The sequence below is a fragment of the Erpetoichthys calabaricus genome, chromosome 2 (genome assembly GCF_900747795.2).
Source record: "Erpetoichthys calabaricus chromosome 2, fErpCal1.3, whole genome shotgun sequence".
Lineage (NCBI taxonomy): Eukaryota > Metazoa > Chordata > Cladistia > Polypteriformes > Polypteridae > Erpetoichthys > Erpetoichthys calabaricus.
In genome coordinates, this window is record NC_041395.2 from 318,930,273 (window position 1) to 318,949,435 (window position 19,163).

The window sequence follows — 19,163 nt, forward strand, 5'->3', positions numbered from 1 at the left end:
CTATTATTACTTTTATTAGAAACATAACATGAAACCCCAGTCAGGGGAGAAATGCTGGCTGAAAGATAACACTGGGGGGTTAGATTGTTCATTCATTGTCTACCTGTGGTCTTGTAAAGGCTCAAGGGGCTGCCTTTGTAGAGTCTTCTACTAGTGGTAAAGTGGGTTAAGATAAAGGTTTGAAAGTAAAAACAGCACCAGGAATAAGCAGCTTGCCATAGAGGTCTTGATGGGTGAAACACATGAGGTACAGCATGGATGGTGAGATGGATAAGAGGTTACTGGTAACAGTTATCTAGCTGGTTTTGACATTTCTTCCTATCCTCCATCTAGACAAGAACCAAAGATGTTAGTTTGTACCTTTTGCAATCTGGTAACATGATAAAACACCAAAATGAGTGTGAATTAGTTATTGTAGTGTGCCACAAGAGGCTGAGAATTCACACATCAACGGGCTGACTTGTACTCTGTAATCAAATCAAATCAAAATCAAAATTTCATGGAAAAAAAATGTACAAAACACAAGTATTTTTATATTTACGTATTTATTTCAACATGCTGTTTGTGGTCCTGTTTAACAATAAGTTATATATGAAGCTTGAATTTGGGGGGGGGGTCTGTTTTTTTCCATAATATAAATTAATTGCAGCCAACAGTTCAGCCTGAATTATTGAAGCACTTCTTTGAAGGGTCTTCCTTGAGCACAATTTTTCGTGTGCAGGTCTCCTTGTCCACAACTGCCTTGCACTGCTTTGGGATCCCCTGGAGCTTTGGAAACCTAGAAGAGGAGAAGTCAGATGAGCTGAGCTGACATGTTGTCTTGTGTAAGCTTTCAGTTACAGCTTGGTTTGACATTATTAAGTACATAAGGCTCTTCTTATAACTAAGTAAGCCATTCTGTGTGGATCTGGAGCCTATCCTGATGGCAGAATAGAACCCTGAACCAGTCCATTACAGGGCACACTCACACAGACAGGGACATCAGTCTAACTGGCATGGCTCTGGAATGTGGGAAGGAAACTGGAGGACCTGTGGAGAACATGCAAACTCCATTCAAATGATGCCTGGTCCCAGATTTGAATTTATGCTCATAATAATAATCTACTCTCTATATATAAAATCCTAAGCCTAAAAGTGCAACGATTTCATGTGACATTTATTATGTGTGTGCTTTATATCGGGCTTATTTTAAAACCTCCATATATATGTTTGGTATCATTCTTTTCAGAATTTTTCCAACTTTAATGTGATGCTGTTAGATTTTCAGATTCTTATTCCATTTTTAAATTATAAACTAAAAAATATGAAGAACTCACATCCCGCGAGACTAGACTTTGTGCCAAGAGATTTAACAACACCGGGGCCGGAAATAAAACACAAAGAGTAGGACAGCTGCTGTACAGGCTTATAAATGTTCAAAGTGCAGCGCGAGATGCAGATCACACAGCATGGTAGCAGCAGCAGCTGATCGAGCAAAGAGGAGGTAAAAAAAACCTGTATTTGTTTTCCATCGTATCACCATTTAAGAGGGGGTTTCAAAGGAGCAACCGCGTCTCCTTGGGGTGCGTTCAGCCCCCCTCTTCACAACACGAGCGGCAGAGACACAAAGTGGCTGATGCGTAACACAGTCAGCGAGGGTTGATGAGCTAAGCGAGCACAGGGCGAACCCCCTAGTAATAATAATAATAATTATAATAAATTTACAATACATAATTTCTAGTTGTTTTAGGAATGCATTCCTATAGGGAGCTCTGTTTTTGGTATTGTGTTATACAGCAGTTAAGCTAAAAAGTTTCCTTCAAAGGGCAGCAAGGTGTTTCAGAGATAAGTACAGCTACCTCAGATCTCCAAGGATCTGGGTTTAGATTACAGGATGCTCCATGTTGTAAGTGCCACACAGGATGGACAGGCATCCCGACCAGGGGAGGGGAAGACTCCTTACCCAGATTGGAGGCCCCAAGTGAACAGACAAGCATCCTGGATGAGGGAGAGAAAGGTGCCTTACTCGGATTAAACTCTCCATGTGGATGGATGGACATCCTAGGAAGAGGTGAGGAAGGTTCCTTAGCCAGCTTGGAAGCCCCAGGCAGATGGACAGGTGTATTGACCAGATATATTTGTAGTACCTCCCCTGACTGGGATAAAACGGAAGAACAAGGAAGGACTGTCTGTGGGGGATGTTTATTCCTCCTGGATGCTAGATGGCAGCGGAAACCAGCAGGGAATGCTGGGTATTGTAGTCTGGTTGAGCAGTCTTCTGAGAGTGAGTGTGCCCTGAAGTAGACTGGTACTCCATTCAAGGTTTATTCCAGCCTAGTACTAGATGCTATCAGGACAAGGTTGTGTCCCCTGTGCCATGGATTTGGGACTCTCTGGCACCCCCTGGAGGCCACAGATTTATTCTGTGTTTTTTTTACCTAAGGAGTTAATTTATTTTATTGTAAAAGATGTTCTGAAAAAGTATAAAATGTTTCACATGATACAGTTTTGCAGGACCAGAACACACGACGTCTGGGAGCAACACGCTAAAAAGTCAGTAGTGAATAGTGGCAAACTCCAACACTGAAAGGCCCTGTCAAAAACTACCCCCAATTTCCTCCAGTCTGTGCACTTTAAACATTCAGGGTTACAGTGTCCTATTTCTATATGAGTTTTAGAAACACGCATAAAATAATAATGGAACAACAAAGAAAGAGCAGAAGATAATGATAAGAGAAAAAAGAAACATAAATTGCTGTTAATAATTCAAGAGCTCAGAACCTGAAGCTTACTGAATAATTTATATTGTAAATCTTGGTGTCATTTTGACTATTGCATCCCTACATACCATAGCAGCACTGTCATCCTTCTCTCTCTCTCTCTCTCTCTCTCTCCTCTCTCTATCTATCTATATACAGTGATCCCCCGCCTATCGCGAAAGTTACGTCCAGACCCATCAGCGATAGGTGAAAATCCGCGATATAGAAAGACCATATAAATAAACATTTTTTTTATAGTTTAAACCTTAAAATACCCCTCCCCACACGCTTTAAACACATGTAAACTTATTAAAATACACTTTGTAAACACATATGACATGTGGATGTTGGGCTAAGGATATGAGTAACATCTCTCTTATGAGTAACAGTGAGACAGAACAGTGAGAACAGCTGCTGTACAGGCTTTTAAATGATTGACGGGCAGAGCGACAAGCAGAACAAGCATCTTGGCAGAAGCAGCACAAAGTCCACTTCTCCTTAGCGTGCATTCAGCTCCCCCCCTTCACAACGCAAAGTGGCAGGGGCATAGCGTGCCATTTGGGGAGTGGGGGGGGTGGTTTTGAGCGAAGTGATCGAGACTAAATCATCTCTGACAGACACTTTGATGACACGCCCTGCTTACAAACAATTTAAAACAAGTTCACTGACATCTAACCTAGCAGTTGTTGGAATGTTTTTGGCAGACAAACTTCAGGTGCTCCCAGCTCTTAAAACAACAACAAGCAGAACACGCAGCTTGCCAGCAGCAGCTGTAGAAACCCAGCAGATGATCCGAGCAACTCTCCTTAGCGTGCGTTCAACCCTCACCCCCCCACCCACCGTCTTCAGGACGCACAGAGCGACAAGCAGAACAGGCATCTTAGCAGAAGCAGCACAAAGCCAGTAGCTGATCTGTCCACTTCTGCTTAGTGTGCGTTCAGCTCCCCTCCTTCACAAAGTGAGCGGCAGAGATGCGAAGTGGCAAAAGGACATCTGCTGTACAGGCTTTTAAGTGATTGACGCAAAACACGAAAAGCACAATACACAGCTGGCCAGCGGCAGCAGCAAGGCACCAGCTGAACCGATCACATCTCTTTAGCATGCGTTCAGACCGAGCAGCGTTATAAGTGCTGGAGAAGGAGATTTAACCTCGCCCGGGGCCGGAAATAAAGGACAAATATTGTTTTTACAAAAGTTTTAAAGTAAAAACGAAAATAATGCATATGTAACAATTCCCATGAAAATAACAATCTCTTTAAATTGTTTATCCGGCAAACCAAACCCGGGGGTGGGCGAGAGAAGCGAGCAGGGGGCAGAGCCCCCTAGTAATAATAATAGTATTAATAAATCCGCGATGTAGCGGGGGCGCGATAGTTGAACCGCAATATAGCGGGGGATCACTGTATATATATATATATATATTTGCCCGTGTATTAGTGAAATAGGACAGTGAGGAGGGTCCAGCCCGGCATGCAAACTATGATTCTTAGCGCAATGAGAGAAGTCGCAAAATCAACCGGAATGTTCAAACAAATTATAGAAAAAAAAAGATCTAAATCCGTTAAGCAGTTCACTCGTTCACTAACTAAGCGGAGTTAAGGTTACGCCCTGAGGCAGACGCGTGAGTGAATAGGGCTCCACCCCCTTCCCCTCAGCCTGATGAGTCTCTCTCGGATTTGCGCTAATAAATCGGTACCTCAAGCGAACTATGATACTTAGTTCGGTGAAAGAAATTGCAAAATCAGCCGGAAAGTTAAAGCAAATTACAGAAAACAACCAGATCTAAAACCGTTATGTAATTCTCTCGTGAAAAGTGGACAGACATACAGACAGAACGCGCTTGGACCACGAAATTTTCAAAACCATTTCTTAGAGAGCACCTATGGGCCAAGGGTGACCTACATTCCAAATTTCATGTTCCAAGTCCTCATAGTTTGGGAGATTCTGTGATGAGTGAGTCAGTGGTATTTGGCTTATATACTGTATATATAATATATATATATATATATATATATATATATATATATATATATATACGAGCTGTATATACCCGGCGTTGCCCGGGGCAGAAGTAACCTAATCGGTCAAACACATATATACCAAAGTAAACCTAATCGGTCAAACAGCTTCATATATACAGAAGCGAACCTAATTGGTCAAACAGTTATGCATGTGCAGAATGATTTTACAAAGATTATGCGTGTTAACAATGATTAAAAAGAAAAGATTGAGGAACTGTTCTTCTATATGTGATGAAGCCACTAATAAGACAGATTTTTTTCAGGACCCAGCTGTTTCATAACTAAACTACTGCCACCCCAAAGTAATGCCTAATAGTGGTTTTTGGGGTAGCTGTGGAATAAAAAGGGTGTTTTTTAGTCAGTAAGAATCTGACAGTACCCTTCAGTACGGGCTGAAGGGTGCCTATGTAAGGTTTTACATCCTTCCCGTATGGAAAAAAAAACATACTAAACTTTTTTTTCATCATTACAGATAATCTCAGTCAAATCGAAGTACGCATTCTCAATTTATTTTTATCTAATTTTTACTTTTTCACAAAGCCATCCCATGCCAATTTGTATGAATAAACTTTTGCTAGAGAGTTAGCAAAAGTTTATTCATGCACATATTTTAATACGGATAATCTATCTCTAATCAAGGTTCTCATTTTCATTCTAATTTAAAATAATAATAGATACTCATTTTTTTCTTCTGTTTTAGAAAAACCAATCTATGCCACCTACGTCTTCGTCAAGTCAGCTTCATCCAGCTTCATCACATATAGAAGAACAGTTTGTCAATCTTTTCTTTTTAATGATTGTTAACACACATAATCTTTGTAAAATTATTCTGCACATGCATAACTGTTTGACCAATTAGGTTCGCTTCTGTATATATGAAGCTGTTTCATCGATTAGGTTTGCTTTTGTATTTATGTAACTGTTTGACCAATTAGGTTTGCTTATGTATATAGATTAGCTGTTTGTCCGATTAGGTTCGCTTCTGTATATATGAAGCTGTTTATCCGATTAGGTTCGCTTTTTTTATATATGTAACTGTTTGACCGATTAGGTTTACTTTGGTATATATGTAAGTGTTTGACCGATTAGGTTACTTCTGCCCCGGGCAACGCCGGGTATATACAGCTCGTGTTTGACTAAAATCTACAGCGAGTAAAACGACATTAGCTCCTATTTTTTTTTTTACGATCTCTGAGATGTTGCTTTTTTAGGTTCAAGGCTTCATAAGCTCTTTTATATTGTATGGTGTACTTATCCCAAACCATCATCTTTGAATGTTGCAAGACTTTCGCCTTGTATGTAGATCGGGGTAATTACATTCATTGCATTCCTAGTCTGAATCACAATCTGATTGTATGGGTGGTTACCTGGCACTGTAGGGTTGCCACCCGTCCTTTAAAATACGGAATCGTGCCGCGTTTGAGAATGAAATTGCGCGTCCCGTTTTGAATCAATACTGGACGGGATTTATCCCGTATTTTTTTTATCATTTTTTTTTTAAAGCAGCGTCTCATGCAAATCATCCCACACGCATTTTATGAAGATGCCTCCTTTCCTACTTTTGATTGGGTAATACTTGATGTCATCGTTAGTTTGATTGGTGTTTTTAACTGTCCACTGAGTAGGGCGTGTCTTTCAACCATAAGCAGATTTTTTGCACTGGTATCACTGACCTCGACGACGGCGACGTTATTCGTCAAAAATAAATTACGATAAATGACGATTTTAGCGATACTTTATTACGACGGCGGCTACATAGACACGATCAAATAAAAACAAAAAAATCAAATAATCATTCTACATTTTCAAAACGTCGAAAAAACGACGGAATGAAAAAAAGGCCCACCCGACGACCCACCCATTCCATTTTTATATATATAGATATATATATATATATATATATATATATATATATATATATATATATACTACATGTTAACATGCTTGTGGGGTTTTTCAGGTCTAGGGCATAGGTGTATCGAGAATGATAAGATGGGCAGGACATGTACAGTATGCCACATGGATGATGCAAGGACAGCAAGAAGAGTGGAAAGATGATTTGCAGTACAAAAGTGTCTGAAGGCCAAGAAAGAGGTGGAAAGTTTTGGTGATAGAGGAAGCAAGAGACAGAGGAGCAAGGGGAAGAAACTTGGACGTGTCAAAGAAAAGAGAGAAACAGGCAGGGATGTAGCGCCAAAGATGACGGAAGCAAACGTGGTTAATTTACATGCTGTCATCATATTCAGATATGGCATATTTGGCATTTCCAATTATTCATTTCTTCATTTATTTATTTTCCATTACTTATTCGAAGCCAATTCAAGGGGGCAACAGTCTTAGCAGGGTGGCCCAAATGTCCTTTGGCCCAGCCACACTTGCCAACTCAAACTGTAAGTTCCCAAGGTGTTCCCAGGCCATAGACGGTAATAATAACTTAGGTATTGGATCTGCTGGAGTCATGTCCATGTCGTTAGGCACATTTACTGTTCTGGGTGTACTGAGGACTGAAAGTTTCATCTGCTGCTCTTCTGTAACAACTTGCTTAATGGCAGTTCTTTTCACCTCCTTTGAGATGGCAGTTTGAATGTGTATTGTGCAGTTCATCTTATTGTGTTTCTTTCAACCTCACTTTGACTCACTTTTGTCTTTTTAGGAGGCTTTGCAGCCGTAGACGTTTTGTCCATCATAACCACAGGTTTGCCATCTTTTAGACCAGGTTACAAGAGCAGCATTGACTCTTTTCTATTTAAATCACCTCCCCTACTCTGAGCTCCGCCTTCAGGAGACATTGGATTGGTTCAGAAATTTAAAACTGAGTGAACCTTTTAATTGTTCCCTCCCACTTTTAGGCTGGATTCACTCAATTTTCCATCCAGATATTTTTTACAGGCTTTGAGAGACTACTTGTTGTGCTGAAACACCATTTGATTTTCATGTGAGTGCTGCCGTTTTCTGATGGTAATGTTGGTTGTTACCACTGTGATGTTTCCCAGAATTCCCTGGGGCTGTGTAATGTGTGATGTCATTGGAGCAACTGTATCACCTGTATCATCTAAGATCAGATTTTTGGCAAACAATTCTTCTGTGTATATTTCCAGATTTCTTATTTTTTCTCCTGACTTTTTTGATTTTTGGTTAGTGCTTTAGGCTTGATGAAAAATCCTTTCTTTAAAAATTTTACTTTCTCCTTGAGTCAGCTGAAGATAGAACAACATTAATTTCAACTGAATGATTAAGCATTAATTCTGTTAAAGTCCCATTTGCCAGCAGCTAGAAATCTGGGACGCTAATGGAGATTTAGGGACAAAACAAAAGAATAGTCAAAAAGCAAGGTGAAAAATAGTGTCACACACAGGCAACCAATGGGCTCAAAAGAGGGTAATGTCATGCCAAACCAGGGGGTAGCAGTGTGTACTAACCCTTTTTCTCTTTCTCTTGCAGACCACCCAAGGGAAATCCCACCTGAGCCTATCAACATCACCAGCTCCAATGACATCACTTCCAGTTCCAGACCCAATGATCTCACTGCTGGTTCCAGTCCCATGACATCACTTCCTCTGACTCGCCTATAAAAACAGCATCTTGTTCCTATTAATTCAGTTCTGTCTTGAACTCACTTCTGTATGACCTTCGAATTGATGATTTATTTTTTAATCTGTTCCAGGTTTACGGATTGCCTATCCCAAAACTTTTTCTGTCTCCTTGTTATCTTTTCACAATAGAAGGAGAAAAGCTCCAAAATACCAATGATGCAACATCAGACCAAATTCATATTCAAAAAACACAACTATTACTAGGAAACTGTTTTCCTAAACACTAACTGGAAGAGATTTGGGTTTGGTTTCATTTATCCAAACCATGGAAGCTGTGCACTGAACACAAACATCTTGTGTAATGTCATTGTGATGATGTCATAGGCCACACCTACACGACAGCCAATAGACATCAGCAGCCAAAAACATCCACAAAATAGTAATGGTGACAACATGATGCTGTCTTAAATGGCACTAAAGTGATGTTGAACTACAACATTAAAACTGAAACAAAAATGTCGCTGAATGGTCAAAATGGTTCTAAACTAAGTTTGCAAAACTTTGCTACTGGACTGGGCTGAGAATTGTCAGGCCACAGGGGCAAAGTAAAAGGAATCAGGAGAGGAAAGTGAAATTAAAACAGATGGAGTCACAACTGGAAAGGCAAATGATTGTGCTTGTTCTTTCAAATTGGAAAAGCCAGAAAGAAAAATAAAGTTCTCTATGTGCTGAGGCACATATGGTCCATAGCAGGGTTCATGTTTAAAATAAAAAATGGTGCACTCAGGCCAGGATCCTGAGGTGTTTCTTTGTATGGTGGATGCAGCAACACGCTGTACCAGTGCATGCTCCCTAACCTAACCTGACCTGTGCTTAGGCTCAGTGGATGTGGGTGCGTGTGATAGCCATTCATCCCCAGGAGTTTAATAGGGAAACTGGCTGATTTACATTTACATGCTGATGTGTTTGGTTCAGCCAGTTTCCCCACTGATACTCAATGGGGTGTAATTAAGGCACCTGCACCTGCAATAATCTGAAAGAAGCCTGAGGTTCTTAAAGTGGTGGTAGAGATCAGAAGAACAAGAGATGTTGATCATGATCAAGAAGTGATCCGGAACTAAGGCTAGCTGGGTGGAGAAATGAAATGAAAGGAAGAGAGACACAGAAAGGAAAGGGGTTGTGCTATAAGTGCAGTGGTCTCCTGTGCGAAGAAGAGAGTCCACATAGAAAGCAGGGTTGATCCCATCCCACTGTGGCTAGGTGTGGTGAAGATATTATGGAATTGGGATTTATAATGCCAGTACCTGCCTATATCAACCTTCAGAGGTGTACGGACTCAGATGGACCAAAAACCTTCTCGGTTTGCTAATTACTGATTCTGAATTGGCCCCAGTGTAAGTACATGAGTGGGCCCTGTGATGGTCTGACACTTTGCCCAGGACTGTTTCCTGCCTTACATCCAGTGCTGCCAAGATAGGATCCATGCCCCATGATCCTAAATTAGATTAAAATATGAATGCTTATTCGACATATTCAACTTTGTGATCTAGTTTTGAATGAGAACAGCAGTCATCATTAGCCTAGCTGTCCAGTTTGGCCTATATTTCAATTTTGACAAAAACTGCATCAGTCCACACATAGGACATATAGTGTTAATTGTATCCTTTTATAATAGTCTTACATAGTTCCATTATCCTCATCAATCTCTTTGACTATTTTGTTCTTTTCTAATATTTAGGCATGTTTTCAAAGTTATCCATCCCTCAGGCTCTGTCACGCTCTCACCATACTTACATGTAGCAGCAGCTAATGCTGTCTTCATCACAGGAGCACAAATAGCAGTCTTCTTCCTGCCATTCTGTACCCATGTCATGTAACATGCCGTTCTTGTCTACACAACCTACAAAATAAAATATACAGTAGAAGAACAAATGAATGGCACACCAAGCAGAACAACCATTCTCTGTACTTTATAGGTCACCATTTTACTAAGGCCACCTGCTCTCCCACACCCCACTAGCTATGGAGTGATACCTGCACTCACAATTCCTGTCTGGTTATTATAATAAGAGAGCAGTTTTAAAGTTTAGAAGGATGAATTTCACCGGCAGTTGGAGATGACATGTCTCGTTGCAGCTGAATAGATAGTGGACTACTAGAAGGCATGGCCATGACGGCGAAGCACCACCAGAAGGAGCTTCCTAAACCAATTTCAGCTAATTGGCCTGTTTTACAATTCCAGTTAACGCTACCATCAAGTGCTTTCCTGTTGTGCCAGCTGTTTTTCCCACCTCTGCTTACCCTCCCTTGGCAGTGAACACTTTATTAATTTACAGTAAACTTAGACAGTATTCAAAACCTCTCAATTTCTGCACACTTTGTATTGTGAATTTAAATTTTAATGAATACCTTTTCCACTTTTGCTCATCAATCTGCACTCAATAACCCACAGCAAAAAATGAAAACATGTCTTCAGAAAGGTTTGCAGATATTTTAAAAATCAATAAAATATATAAAAAAAGTAAGTAAAATGATTTTATTTACTTTAGTTATAATTGAATGAATTAATTTATGTGCACCCCATGATTTTATTTAGTCACATATAACCACAAAAATTGTTGTTAAAGAATTTTTTTTTTTTTGCTTTTTAGTGCATTTATAACTAAAGTAAACAAAATCATTTCACTTAAAAAAATTTTTTTACATATTTTATTTTTTACTTTTTAGTCTTTGAGTATTTTGCAAATGATTTTTCTTTAATAATTTTTCATGAACAGGAAGCTTCTTTAAAAGTTACATAATTTATCTTCTTTGCAGAATTATTTGAATACTAAAAAAATTATATTTTGGTCTCTGTTTTTCTGCTCAGGTTCTTATGGGATTAGCACTCAGTCGCTGCTAAAAAAAAATAACAACGACAGAACGGCAAGCTTATGGCAATACTTCCGACACGCAGACTTACCCACTCCACTCACTGGTGCGGACAATCCGATATGTCTCTCACTTGCATGCTCCTACAGTATATCGCACTATATACTCTCCCTGACATTGTTGTGTGTGCATTGATTGGAATAGCATAACCATTAATTACGGTGAAATTTGTTGTGTAATTGCATCGGTTTTGACGCATTATTGTATTGTCATCAATACTGAACACGTAAGCAAAATCTGAAGAAATGTGCTTTGTCAAAACTGGGTTTAAAATCAGTTACAAGACTTGACCCAGACAGACAGACAGAGGAGTCAAGTTAAATAAAATTGTTTAAAAACTAGCAGGATAAGATTTTAAAAGGTATGAGCACCCCTTCCTCATACTAGTAGCCATCGATGAAATGGAAGATGGAGTGTCTAAGCAGGTACAAGGTGTTTTAATAAAATAGTGAAGCTCAGACCTCATGAGTGTAGTAGGTGTGCGGTACAAAGGCAGAACAGCCATGAAGAATTTAATCAGGGAATTGACTAATTGCTCATTTACATGCACAAGCACAGTCGGCACAGCCATCCCCCATTGAGGCTCCACAGAGTGTTATCTCTCACAGGTTTATAAAAAGGCCCAAGTAGGTCAAAACAAAAAATATGGGGAGTAGAAAGGAAGGAGGTAATCAAGGGGACCAGAGCGAGAAAACAGTACAGAATTGGATTGGAGCTAGTGCTGGTAGAAGGAGACGAGCGGTTGGCGAAGCCCAACAGAGGAGCGCCAGCATATGCATTCTGGGACAGATCAAGTCCTGCAGGGATGATCACGTGCTCCATTTTTGAAGAGAATGTAGTAGTGTGGGCATAGCCTTAATTTGCCAGAGGGACAGAAGCTGCGGAGACAATCACTGAAATTCTTTATGTGCCTCTTCTCTTTAGAGTATGTGTATTTATCTCTTCTGTTATCTACCAACTGAGGACACCCTTGAACAGTTGGTGCTCCTGCTCCTGTTGCTGTCTTTCTAAAACCTTCTCCCTCAAGAGGTGAAGTCCAGACATCTTTCTGGGAAGCCAAGTTCAAGTTGTACTGCCCAGTTTAACAGTAATTTATTCACTACTAAACATTTGCAGTGCACCACGCAATGTTTATGTCTCTGTTATGTGCCATTTGGTATGGGATTTGTAAAAGTGGTGCTGATGTAATGTTTGTGATGTGCTGTCTATTGGAACGACAAATGCAATGCATTTTATTACTAAAAATGTTTGTGATTTGCAATCTGTTGGAATGGCAGGGACACAGCAACTAGATGGACACAGACAGACACATAGACAGTTATCCTTTTATTAAGGTGGTTATAGACTATTGTGTAAACTTTACTACTTATTGAGTTTTTTCACAACAGCACCTACTGTTGGGAGATGGTGGTGCAGTGTCCCATCCATTCATCCAGAGCAAGGTTGCTGGTCTTGCCGGTTAATGCTGAGACACCATTATTAAAGGTATATTAAATGGGAGATGAATTGTTTCCTTGGTTAAGGTTTCTTTTGATTTTTTTTATTGTCGTTATGCTTTACTTTACAATGAAAAGTATCTGTTGCTATTGTTGATTACTACTTTGCATCTAGTGCAATTGTGAAATGTAAAAAGATTTTTTTTTCCACTACTATCAAAATTCCCCTTCCCCCCAAAAAACTTGATTTTCATTACCCATTTAGAAACAAATTTTCCACATCTCCTGTAATAAAGAAAATTAAATAATAAATGAGCTTCCCTACTTAATATATTTAAAAAGTATGTACTCACCAAGTTGTGTTTGATTGGAAAACTCAAGAAGAGGTGGATAAACAAAGCATTGGGAGCTGCATAGGCTTGCAGCTGCAAATCCAAGGATGGCATACAGGAAAAACTTCTGGGAAAAAAAGTAACTAGTATTAGCTTGCAAAGCAGTGTGGTCTTTGGCCAGATCTTTGACTTTTACTACCTATTAACAAGAAACAATAAGAAACAAAGAACAGAAAGAATAAGGAATAATAACATGAATGCTCAATGATCTAGTGAGCCGGGATAGAATTAGTAATAATAACAACAATGCAAATACTACAAAGGATTTACAGCATTTTTAGAAGTTATTTTTCTAGTTCTGAAGTTTAGGAACCCATGTTATATCCCAGAGGCAATGGAGGTACTAATCCTGGATGGGATGATGAGCTACTGTGGGACACCCTCATCCACACAAGGCCAAATTCTAGATCAGTTTTCTCCATTAGACAGCCGTCAAAAGTTCAAGCCTATCCCAAAGTGTCAGGTGCAGGACAGGCACCAGCCATGGCCAGGACGCTCCACATCTTAGAACACTGTGTAAGCCACTAGGGGGCATACTAAGACCCTGCACACAGACAGGCAGGACACAGGTTCAACTCAACACCCGTGTTTATTTACAGTTTGTGCACCAATCACCAACATCGCAATACACAGTCCATTCCCTTCCTCGGGCTTTGTCCACTCCTTCCTCCTGACGGGCCCCTGAATGATGGGACTGGCCCCTTTTTATAGGGCACCCAGAAGGACTCCAGGTGCCTAATGAGCTTTTCCGGCCACACCTCTGAATGTGGTGGAAGTGTGGCCAAGTAAGGCCCTGAAAAGGTCCATGTGCCCCCTGGCGGTGGCCACGGGTTCCAACAGGGTTGAGCTCCCATGCTCATAACCCGTGGCCCCACTGGAAACCAAGGGGGCTGCCCTCTATCGGCCCGGGGGAGAAACTTTCCCACAAATACCCTCTTCGCCGGTACTTCCACACTGGCCGGCTAAGGATTCAGTTACACACAAACCCATACTTGGGGTACAACACTTCAGTTTGCCTGTGTCAGAAAATGCACACGAACATATTTGGAAACTCAAACCTGGACATAAGATACATAAGATGGCAGTGCTCCTGCCACACATCCAAATCCACAGCTCCACCATTATATTATACTAGCTGCACTATTCTGAGTCTTCTGGGAAAATTCCTAACACAATGAGCCTCAGTTACAGTCCCATCAGTTAATCAGGTGATTCGGAAGTGCAGACTTTTCTGGCAACAATACAGTATCTAAATTTTTTACCAGCTTTTTAAAGTGCTTTAAAACTATTGTACAACCATTTGTATTTTATGAGTCAAATTAAATGGCAAGCATAATGGATCAAACCTAGGCAGCCCTGAGCCTTCATCGTTCTGCCTGATTCTATGACTGTTAGACTAAAACAGGCTAACTTGAAAACTATGGTTGGCTTCCCTTGTAAATCTCATTTATGCATCACTGTATTCTTTACGGGGCGGCACGGTGGCGCAGTGGGTAGTGCTGCTGCCTCGCAGTTGGGAGATCTGGGGACCTGGGTTCGATTCCCGGGTCCTCCCTGCGTGGAGTTTGCATGTTCTCCCTGTGTCTGCGTGGGTTTCCTCCGGGCGCTCCGGTTTCCTCCCACAGTCCAAAGACATGCAGGTTAGGTGGATTGGCGATTCTAAATTGGCCCTAGTGTGTGCTTGGTGTGTGGGTGTGTTTGTGTGTGTCCTGTGGTGGGTTGGCACCCTGCCCAGGATTGTTTCCTGCCCTGTGTTGGCTGGGATTGGCTCCAGCAGACCCCCATGACCCTGTGTTCGGATTCAGCGGGTTGGAAAATGGATGGATGGATGTATTCTTTACAGACAGCATGGCAGAACAGTTGCCTTGCAGTAAGGAGGTTTCCTCCCACAGTCCAAAGACATGCAGGTTAGGTGTGATACTAAAATGGCCCTCGTGTGTGTTCTGTCCTGTCTGTTGTTATGAAAAACGTAGCTGCGTTTATCCAATATTAACAGAGTTCTGCAGCTTTTAGTTTGCTTTCGTCAGAACAGAATTGTCTGTGTGCATTCGGCCTGCGATCAACAGGCAACCCTGTAACGGTTCTTCTAATGCATTCTATGCTAACTGGCATAGGCTCCTGCCAACCCTGTTCAGGACTAAGTGTGTTACAAAATGACTGACTGTGCTCTTTAGTTGACATCACCTCTTTTTTGAGTCTTTTCTCACTTTGATTTCTAAAGCAATTTAAAAAAAATTACATATAAAGTCACAGAACGGTACATGCCACTGATTGATTCAATGACTGACTTACCTACCTGACAAGAAATTCTTGGGTATTTTTGCAAACAGTTTTTATGAATGGATTAACCTCATGGAACTGAGGCCCAGAAAACTGCAACCACATAATAAAGTTACATTAATTATGCAAAGAAATCTGAAAAAGTTTTGGAAAGTTGGAAAGGGCGGTTGCAGAATAGCACAGTAGTGCACGTCACTGGCATCATGGCTCATGTTTTGCCTGCTTTCTTTTTTTGCTCTTTATCTTATAGAAATATAAGAGTAAGTAATACAATTAATCAAAAATTAAATGGATTATTAAAATAAAATGATCTCTTAGAAAACTTGCCTTATAGTTTTCTAAAAGTTTTAAGATCATCACACCCTTCAGTCTTTACTTCAAACCATTTCATATGCAGTATGAGGTGCAGCATTATAACATTATTTGATTTTCTTTGAATTTTCCACTGCCATCTTCAGCACTCTGATTTAAATTATTACATCACTCATGTCCCTTAAGTCTACAATTTTTACTCTGGTTCATATGTCATTGGTATTTAATAAACTACTTGATTTCTTTATGAACTATCTGTGTCATCCAGAATGGAAGCCTTCATTAATATTAGTATATGATTAAAAAAGAGCCCACGTTCAGCACCGTTTAATTGAGATGTGCTGAGCCTGTACTACACCCAGTGCTAATCAGTTGCAAGGCCCTGCATAAAAATGCATAATTATAGAAAGATAATTATATTTCTCACCATTTTCTGGAATAATTGTTGTTGTTTCTCTTCTGGTTGACTTGTCTTTTGCCCTGCTTTGACCGATCTGCCATTTTATACCATTGAGTTTCAGGAGCTGTGTCCTGGTCAGTCGTCAGCTGACATTATCACACGGTTTTCCCACGCCTGAATATACAATAGTCACCTGTGGACATGGGCCTTCTACCGTAGGCTTTAATAAACTCAAAGCAAACACACTTTTAAATGTAGTTATTGTATCATAAGTTAAGCATCTTTCGTAAATTTGCTACTTGGATGTGGCTGTCAATAACAGAATAAGAAATGTAAACACTCTGTTTGGTTTTAGAGATTCTCACACTCCTTATCTGCTCTAGTGTTCTGTTGGTTTCGTATCCTGGTCACAGCAGCTTAATATTCTAAAGCAGTGTGAGAAACAAAAAACAGAAACTAGTTAGACAAAAACAAAACACACTCTTAAAAAGACTGGCTCTTTAATGGCACTTTATGTTTCTTTACTGGATTGTGTAGTTCCATGTTGAACCTTTTCTTGACTTCTTGACATTCTGGGAAAGGTTCTTTGCGTAGGACAGTGGTTCTCAAACTGTGGGGCGGGCCCCCCTAGGGGGGCGCGAAGTAAAAAAAAGGGGGGGCGTGAAGATGTGAAAAAAAGAAAACAAGAATTGAAAATATGAAAAATATATCTATTGAAACCAAGACAAATTAACTTAAACTACATTCTGATACTAGAAAAATAAATATAGAGTTAAATATGTGTCGATAAAAGTTAAGTAGGTGTAATAAAATATGCATCTATGATATATCATTAATTAAAAAAGAACAAATTGGTATTAGTGGGCTCCTTTCAAAAAAACGTTAGGGAGGCGCGATTAAAACTGTTATGAAAACTCGGGTCGCAAATATTTAAAGGTTGAGAAACGGTGGCATAGGATGTTGATTCCTTGTGCTTGGAAAAACTTCCTAATATGTAGAAAATAGATAATTTTTTTAATGTAGGCCAGGGTTTGCCAACTCCAGTCCTGGAGGACCACCGTGGCTGCAGGTTTTGATTCTAACCCTTTTTCTTAATGAGTGCCCTGTTTGTGCTGCTAATTAACTTCTTGTGAATTCATTTTAATTGACTTCTCTTTTAAGATTTGTTCCCATGAATTTCTTCATTGTTCTTCTGAATTGCTTCATTCCTTTCCTTAAATGGCATCCAAAGAGTGGTGGCTCTGAGGCTAAGGATCTGTGCTGGTATCCAGAAGGCTGCCGGTTCGAATCCCCGTCACTACCAAAAGAGATCCTACTCTGCTGGGCCCTTGAGTAAGACCCTTAACCTGTAATTGCTCCAGGGGCGCTATACAATGGCTGACCCTGTGCTCTGACCCCAAGGGGTATGCAAATTCCTAATACAAGAAATTGTATAAGGCTAAATAAAGAACAAAAAAAAAAAGAGAAAAATGAAATGTGAAGTGAGTGAGCTGACAGAAGACCAACTAAGTCAGGGCCTCAAACTCCAACCAATTTCACTCCAACCAGCTACTTAATGAGGTGCTGAGTCTTGTTGTTAATTAAACTCTTTCTTTAATTTCATGGTTGTGGTGCATTAGCAGACATTTCCGACATTGTTGATTTTCTCTTTCTAAGAGTGCTGGTCAAAAGTTCTGGGGCCCTGAGCAGATCGACATTTCTGAGACCTTCATCTTTCTTTATTTTCAGATATTGTATGATGGACACCAGTTGTTTTGGCTCATTTTGTATCTCATTATTGTTTGCCTGCTAGTTAAGAAAAAAGAAACAATTAAGGGGTCTGAGTCTTCAAGAACAAGTCAATTAAAATTAGTGCAATACAAGTTAATTAGCAGCAAAAACAGGTCACTCATTAAGAAAAGGGTTAGAATGAAAACCTGCATCCACGGTGGTCCTCCAGGACTGGAGTTGGTGACCACTATTATAGGCTACTTAGCAGGACACTAACAGATTAGGAAAATCTGCTTGTGTCATTGTATGTAGCAAGAGTCATTTTAAAATCAGGAATCCATTGGTATTTCATTAATCTGCTACCATCCATTTGTACTTTTTTTTTACTGTATGGAGCCTGTTACAGATCTAAATAAATAAAAACTCTTTCTAGAACCTTCATATGGTTGGAATTTTTGGGAAACAAAAATGGTTCCCCTATGCCATTGCTCTGAACACATTTATTTTTAAGAGTGCAGCCTGTTTTTATATCATAAAACATTTGATTTGCCAGTAACGCTTAATACAGTTTTACAGAATGGTAAGCCAAAGTGATACAGATGGCATCAGGTGCAAGTGTAACCTCCGTCTCAGGTTGTGCTCTGCATTGTGGTTTATGTGCACACAGAGGCCACAAACAGACCAACACGTCTGTAATTCTTTATTTCGCTGTAATACAAATGTTTACTGGGTCTCATCAGCTGCATGCTCCCACAACCGCCATTACAGAACTCTTATTTATTTTAGAAAATTCTAAAACATTAAACATAACAGATACCTGTGATACCAACAGATTTACAGGATCTCATTACCCACGTGCCCTATATATATTATATTATAAATATGTTTACATTTAAACAATAATTATGATCAAAATTAAAACACTATAAGAAGCCAAAAGAAAAAATCCTCATCTCACAGTAGTCATTAAAGATCTGAGAGCATGTCCAGACACACAGCCCCTCTTCCCTTTGGAAACGTACCATTTAGTGTACCTAACAGGGGTTTAGACGATGCTAACTACCTCTCTGCTCTGCAATCAGAATTAAACTTAACAAAACATTCCTGGGCTTTTAGCCCTCACAATCTAAAATAACATAAAAACCGGGAATGGTCTCCCCTGGACTTTCTCATATACTCAGATATGGGGATGGATATTTGAGGAGTAAACCGCAAGACAATGATTATATTTTTATATTATGTACATTAAAGAACCATCAACAACAAATCAAATCAAATTAATAACATATTGAACAATTATTATAAAAGTAAAGTTGAATAAATCGGACTCTGCTGCTGCATGAATACAAAAGTACCACTTCTGGTGAGTGGACATAGCTCTGAAGTTGATAGAAATCTACTTTTGTACCT

The 19,163-nt window shown here is 39.9% G+C and overlaps 1 protein-coding gene across 1 annotated transcript; it reads right to left on the minus strand.

The window, feature by feature from the left end:
* Nucleotides 1-528: 528 nt before the first annotated feature.
* Nucleotides 529-16,182, minus strand: LOC127526764 (beta-microseminoprotein-like). Its single transcript, XM_051923523.1, has 4 exons — nt 16,071-16,182; nt 13,013-13,118; nt 10,087-10,192; nt 529-778 (listed from the first exon to the last, which is right to left on the minus strand). The coding sequence occupies exons 1-4, from the start codon at nt 16,071-16,073 to the stop codon at nt 658-660; spliced, it is 336 nt and encodes a 111-aa protein (XP_051779483.1). The 5' UTR covers nt 16,074-16,182; the 3' UTR covers nt 529-657.
* Between the last annotated feature and the right edge of the window lie 2,981 nt (nt 16,183-19,163).